The sequence below is a fragment of the Tetranychus urticae genome, chromosome 1 (genome assembly GCF_039701765.1).
Source record: "Tetranychus urticae isolate SD_2017Ah chromosome 1, NJAU_TeUrti_SD_1.0, whole genome shotgun sequence".
Taxonomy (NCBI): domain Eukaryota; kingdom Metazoa; phylum Arthropoda; class Arachnida; order Trombidiformes; family Tetranychidae; genus Tetranychus; species Tetranychus urticae.
In genome coordinates this window covers 19831555-19839020 of record NC_142958.1, presented here as the reverse complement: position 1 = coordinate 19839020, position 7466 = coordinate 19831555, and the positions used below count along the sequence as shown (strand labels likewise).

General features: G+C 31.3%; 1 protein-coding gene across 1 annotated transcript in view; it reads right to left on the bottom strand.

The window, feature by feature from the left end:
* Positions 1–24: 24 nt before the first annotated feature.
* The window catches only part of LOC107359331 (prolactin-releasing peptide receptor-like), a 30330-nt gene continuing 22888 nt past the window's right edge, over positions 25–7466 (bottom strand). Inside the window, exons 3-5 of the mRNA XM_015925815.3 lie at positions 2561–2661; positions 2144–2234; positions 25–2077 (exon numbers count right to left, since the gene is read on the bottom strand). Of these exons, the coding sequence (XP_015781301.1) occupies positions 2048–2077; positions 2144–2234; positions 2561–2661 (222 nt within the window). The 3' untranslated portion in view covers positions 25–2047. The remainder of the gene's footprint in view (positions 2078–2143; positions 2235–2560; positions 2662–7466) is intronic.

Sequence of the window (7466 nt, the reverse complement as noted above, 5' to 3'; positions counted from 1 at the left end):
TCTCAGGAAAAATAAGACAAAAATAAACAGCTGAAATGCTCGAGATGCTCTTGTTTTATCGAGTAATTAGCACTTTCTTGACCATTATATTCGGTTGAAGGAATGGCATACAAACGGGTTCAATTGCAGCCAATCGGTCATGAGATGTCTAATCAAACAAACTTCACTTTAAACTTGAATCGTTCATTTTGATAAATAATTTTATTGGGATCTGTTGTTCAGTATTGAGTTACTATGTAATCATCGTTATTTAAGTGGTTCATCTTGCTTATACATAAGCCTGATAATTGTGAGTGACTTGGTTTCTCAGTCCTTAGTTTTATTCATCGCTTGACGAGCGTAGCGTTCAAAAAATTCAATTTACTACAAAATAGAAATAAAATGCCCATCTCTGTCTCCAGGGTTGTGCATTCTTCCAATTCCTCCAGGTCTGAACAAATCTAAATATTCTGGGTTCATCAATTTTTTATCAGTTAGGTAGAAATGGCAAACTGTGAAAAATTATATTTGGTTTAACATAAGATGTTGCCTTAGAGTATTGGTCAACGGGCTGCCATCTACTGGTGTAGTAAGTAACTCAAAACAGATTTGGGTTCAAAGCAGCAAAAGTCAAAATAGCAAAGGGAAAATATCAAAAAGTTAAACCAATTCAATTTACGCTTTTCATAAAATTTATCGAATAATTGAAAACCATTTTACCGTTTAAACTTTTTTCACTTTATTTACCCATAACTGCAATCGAAGTTTTAATTTGAATGTGATTTTGAAAATTATCGGTAATGAAATTTTTCAATCTGTCCAATGATCGCCCTTTGTGCGCTTAAACTAACTTTCTATTTCGGTGCTGAACTTTTCGATCAATTAATTGGTTATAAAAGCCGATTTGCTCGTTTGTCTCTTGCTGTCTTGACCAATTACCGTTTGCTCAGGAAGACGAGAACTTAAAATTGGAGGAATTCAAGCAATTGAACCTATTTTCTTTTGCTGACAGGAGAGTACTCTGTTGCCGTTATTCCTATGAAAATCTCAAAGAGCTAACATCTATCAATGCTTCATGTGAATTGGTTTTAACGACAAAATCATAATAATCCTTGGATGGCGACTAACAAGAAGCCATTAATACAAATTGATTTCCTTCTTTACTCTACTTGTTTTCATCTACTCTAATCGGAAATACAGTCGCCATAACTGTCATTCCAGTGAGGAATACCTCAGATCACTTATTTATACTACTCATCAAGAAATACATTCTCGTGATTTACATATCAATAGATCGAGTTTGGTTTAAAAAGCACTGTTATCAAATTTTATCCAACAATTTACAAGCAATTACTAAAAAACAGTTGAGCTAATGATTCGTCAAACTGACAGCAATTTAGATAGAAAAGGTCTAAACGAAATGAGAATTGCCTAAAAGTATTGCGAAAGATTTTCGTTTTGAGCAGATCTCTCGAACTTAGTCCAAAAAACTGAGAAGACGAAATACTATTTGGAACCTTTAATTTTAAACTTTAACTAAGGCTTAATAATGTTTAAACCAATAAAGGTTACAATACACAGTCAAACCGAACCGCACTTAGTACTTTTCAATATCTTGTATCAATATCGTATATTTCATGTATCTTTCAACCCTTGACATTCACCAAAACATCATGTCCTTCGCATCTCAAAATCTATTAATAGTTGGAACTTTCAATTAAACTACTTTCTTCTCGTGCCTTGTTAAGCAAATTCAATTTCTATGCATCGTTTCCCAACGAAATTGAATCCAAATTGAAATTAAACTTTTTGACATGAAACGACAGCTTCTATAATATATTAATATAATATAAACATATTTTGGACAAATGTTCATGCAATGAATTCCGTTCAATAACTGAACTTTTCTTTTTTCATGTAACAATAATTATCAGCAATTTTCTTGTTTTAATGCTTTTGTTGAATATTTAACTGTACAAATTGGCTTATTTAACAAGTAAGAATTATTATCAATTTTAATCAATTCCAAGTCAAGGACGGACATGATGACTCTTCAATTGTAGACAAGTTATTCTTGGCGCGATGAATCAGATGAAATCTGTGAATGGACAGAACAAAAAATGATAAAAACGATTATCTAATGATATTAATGATCAATTGTTACCTTGTAAATAGCGTAGATGAAAGGATTAACAGATGAATTGCTCATAGCTAACCAATGACAGCAAAACCAAATGACATTAATGTAACGAAATCTGAAAGAAGGGAAGAATTAACGAATTTAAAAATAATGGCGAAAATAATCCAATTAAGAATTGAATATTAATGAGAAAACGAAGTAAAAAATTCATTCTATTATCATGTTAACAGTTGAAATTAATGGAATTAACAAATGTGCAAAAGGTTTAACATTTCAATCCATTTTTGTATTACAATCCTTGAATGAGAGAACAAGTTTCAACAAAAGAAGAAGAAAAACTTTTCCATTTCAAGTAAATTCTGGATTGAATATGCTTTTCACTCCAAGGCTTACATGATGTTTCACCAATAATCTTACAAGACTTTGATACAAGATACTTACGTATTAATCTCTGGTATTGTGTCCTTAAGTAGGTTATAAGTTTGCAATGGAAGCCAACAGAGAGCAAATAAAGCGACAACAACAATCAACATCTTCATAACCTGCAGGATAAAAAGTTAATTGAAACGTTAATTTTATGCATTAAAAGGTATAATTGGCAATTTATTTTGTACACAATAATAATGAGGTTTCATTGAGCTTTTACAGCATTCTTTGATTTCTATGCATTTCCAGTTTAGAGCTCAACAATTTTTCACCTTTTCTGTTAGCACTTGATAAATATTATAGTTATATAAACAGTTGACTTTGAAGCGCATTCTTAAAGGAATCAACGAGTTTCAAGATTTATATGACTTTAAATCTTAATAGATGCTAAATTTTCTTGAACTTCGGTACGTAACTTTGCACAGACGATAAGTTATTTCCAACATTTTGGATCGGTTTTTTCTCTAGTTCGATTGGCAATGCAAGAAGTGAACTGTTGCTTTCATCTTTCTTAAATTGACAGACACGTTTGGGAAGGCTAAAGTTTCCTATTTGTTTTTTGGACATTTTCACTCAATATAACTCGCTTGCTAGTCAATATTGATATCAACCGAAAGTAAACCCTTATTTAAAAAGCTCATTAAGAAATTCTAACCAGCTTTAGACTGAAAGTAAGACTGATTTATCAATTTGGCTCTTCATGGAAGCACCCGAGGTCATCCGAATATTCTTTTGTATTCGTCTTACTAATTAACAAAATAGTTCATTGTCTTTTGATTAGCAAATGGATCGAAGGTCGGAAAAGCGTCATTTGCTGTCAATCAGTATGCATAGATCAATGCAAAAGCAATAGTATTTTCCCGTTGCGATGAGCCTCTTGTTTCATTCATTTTGTTTTGTGTACTCATTACAATGATTTCCATGTAAAAAATTGATTTTTGATTCTGTTTTTCTAGTTCTACTTTAGTTTGCTAACCGAAAAATTTCGAGAGAATTAAATACTCATAATAATTGTCTTATGATGAAAATATTAACTTTATTCAGATTATCTGGAGTACTTCCTTTGTCAGAGCTATTCAAAGTATGAATTTGGTTGGAGTTCGGACAGTTTTATCTTGCCATCACATGTTGTAATCATGTTGCAGAATTTGAAAAGATTGAAAGGGCAAATAGACATGACGATCCATCATGGATGAGGATTTAGTATTATAGACGGTCGAATAGACGTCAGACGAGTCTATGGATAAAAAAACAACGAAATCTTTGAACTCATTTCAACTCTAAAACTACACTTTGAAGGCACGAATATTCAAATCCATTCTATTGCTAGCTAAAGTTTAAAAGTCCTTTTCCATGTATTTTTGGCATAATTTTTCTATCAGTTTAGTCAAAGTTTTTCGAGTGAAAAGATTAAATGAATGTCAAAGTTGAACAGAATCCTTTATTACTTATCAAAAACTAACCTTTCCTTCCAACTAGCTGATCTAATCCTTTTGATGGCTAGTTTTTTGCTCAAGTTTATCTGCTTGTTTAGCTCATGGATTAAGAATCATTGATTAGGTTGAAATGATTTTTCAGTTGAAAAACTTTCATCAAAAGCCTACCTTGATATAGCATTAGTTTCAATTGAAAAACCACGAAAGCAAAATTAATGGAAAGCATTCAAATAACTATGAGTGTGATAAATGTTTTCAAAATGATTCAATTGAATGTTCTGTTTATTTTTAGAGAAAAGTCGAAATCATGAGGGAAAAGGGAAAATTGAATAATCATTTTGACATTCCTTTTCATGTCAATTCTGAATATGAAGAGAAGAAAAAAACAAATTCAAATTAGCTGCAACTTTTGTGGGCGGTCAGATTGACTAATGGAAAAAGCGAAAGTAGAGAAAAAAGAAAATTTTGAATTTACAAAAATAAACCATAAAAGTGGTCAACTGGTCAAGTTACATGACAAGTTGAAAGGAAGAAATCAAGAGTGAAAAAAGAAAACCTTTTTTTTGGATAAAAATTGGTTTCAACCTTCAACTTATGATTAGCTCAATAGTAATATCTGACAAAAGCATGTTCAAAGGTAATGAAACATCATTAAAAGTGAAACAGTTTCAAAGTTAACGAAGTTTTTTCATTTTCTTGTTAAAATGTTTCACTTTAACATCTTTTTTTGTGGATTGACTTCGGCTTGATCCAAGTTGTTGCAATAAAAAGGAAAAGCTTTCAAAGTTTTAAGGACTTTAAGCTAATAGAATCAATAATATTTTGAATCAATCAACTTTAAAAATTATCTCAATGAAGAGAAAATTTTCTTTTCTTGAAATTGTTTCTCTTTATTGGTTAGATAATTTTTGCAAACACCTCAATTGGAATTCTTTTTTGTTCACCTGAAAATATCAACATTTCATTCAACCTCATTTGATAATGATGAATGTGCTTGACTGAAAGATGAAATTGAATCAATTTTTCACTTCATTTTTGTAACTCTTTTTACTCAATAATTTGATTATCCAATGTAACTTCATGTTAACCAAGTGAAAACTTTAATGATTGATACTTGTCAAAGCATCTATCTTGAGAGCTTCAATTATTGGACAAGTAAACTCCAAGATAATATTTCACTCCCAGTTGTCAAATCTAAATCCATGTAATTGAATTCGCCAGAGAATGAAAAGTTTACAATGAAAGCCAGAGGAAAACAGAAACAACATTATAACAAAAATGAAGAAAAGCAGTTAATCTTTAGCTAATTAATTGATTACATTTGTTGATTAACATTTCATGAGTTTTAAAGAGTAAAGTTTAACTAAAAGTTGTCAAATTAATGTTTTCACATCCAGAATGTTCTTAATCTAAATTGAATTTCCATGAATCGAATTTCCGTGAATAGACCCACAAGTACATGTATTAACGAAGAGTTGTTATCGTCGATCATTTTCCATTCTTTGATTACTGACTTCATGGGAGTATCGTTATGTGCTATTAGAAGTTTTGAAAATCGAAATGAAAGATTATTCTGTTCTTTTTCAAAATCAGCTTCTATGAAAGACTCAAATATTGAAAGTTAATTAAGTGATCGCCTGATTTTTTAGCAAACATTTTGCACTCAACTTTTTTCGTTACTTTTTCTCTCGACTCATGGTTGATGAATAACATCATGAAACGGTTGATATTCATGGATATCACTTGCTTCATGTTATTAGAAAATTATCCGAAAAAATTGAGTGATTTCACACTTTTGTCATCTAAAGCACTTGACACTTAATATGCTGAGTTTAAGTCATAAAGCTCATATCAAACTGTCAATAAAGTTTATCGATTTTGAAAAATTGAAAAGAAAATGTTTTACGAAAATTTCAACTTGAAATATTGTTCGCAAAATATTCGAGAAAAATTTATAGTTCGATTGATGCTTCTGCTGATAACTTTTTCGTTACGAAGTTAGTTCCTTCCTAAACATTCAATATTTACAATATGGAAAACATAAGGTAAGTTTAAGTGTATTTGTTCAACCCCGTATATAACTCTTGATTGCTATTGCAGCGCACACTGCCCGCTAAAAGTTGGGTTGAAATGCGTTCTGGACTGGATAGAGGAAAACAACGGGTAAGTTCCCGAAAGTGTCGATCGAACAGTCAATACCGCCATTATGTTCATCGAATTATCAGAGGGGCAGAAAATGCAGATTCAAGAGGCTAAAGTAAAGATTTCAACTTTAGAGAAATATTGTGTTGAGTACCAACAAGAAATTAAAGAACTTGAAAAAAGTTTAGAAGAAAAAGAATTCATTCTTGAAGATATCGAAGAACAGAATAAAGAATTGGAGACGGAACTCGAAAATAAGGCAAAATATATTGCTGACCTAGAAACCTCAGTCACTCATTTGTGGGAAGAAAGCGAAGAAAGAAAAAGTTATTTGGAGTACATTGACCGCAAATGTGAACAATACTTCGGTATTCCAAAGCAAGAGTTCCAAAACAGATATCTGCAATGGGCAGAAGAGCGAGCTCGGCAGCTCGAAGAGCAGGAAAATAATAGAAATCTTTAATTTCATTTCATCCTATTTGTGAATTCACATTCAATTTCAGTTGTTTTCATTAAAACCAATTTCTTATAAAAAACTTCGTTTTTTATCAAAAAAAGAGCACACCGTCATACGGTGTAAGATTTGGTCCAGAACCGCAAGTTGGTCCAGAGCGGACGAGTTGATCCAGTACGGACGAGTTGGGTCGGGAACAGGAATTTCACTAACTACTTTAGTCTAGTTCTGTGGTAATGAAAGTTGGCAAAAATTTTCTCGGCTTATATTATATTTTGATTAGATTTTCTGTCTGAGATTTCATTCCATGATCGAATCACAGTTGATTGGTAATCATGATTCCTCTTTGAATTTCCTCATTTTTCTGTTGATGAGCCAATAAATGATTTATCTTGTGATATTTACTGGTTAACTGTTGCAAGTTGATTTACCCATTTACTGATTGTTTATGTTAACTGAGTGTCAAACAAATGATACCAAAGGCTTAACCCATGAAAGGCAAAGATTACCTGATACTTTCTTCCAATACCCTTGAGCAACACTTTGTTTACAATTGATTTGCTCAGTGAAAAGAAATAATTTAACCTTAACTTTCATCTTCTTTTATTTGATTACATTATTTTTCATGAATAGCTAACAATCGAACATCATGTATTCTTAAAAAAAGCCAAGAAATGAAAGAAAGTTAGTCAACATGTCAAAAGTCGACTGAACTAATCAATGATAATGAAATTAAGAGCAAGAGATAACAATTAATAACATTAGTTTTTTTCAAGAATCAACTCCAAGTGATTAACCAAAGAGCAAAATGAAAATCTTTGGAAATGAACCTTTCAAGTTTATTGCATTTTCATCTTTCAATATCATTTCTGGCATTCTTTATTCTTTT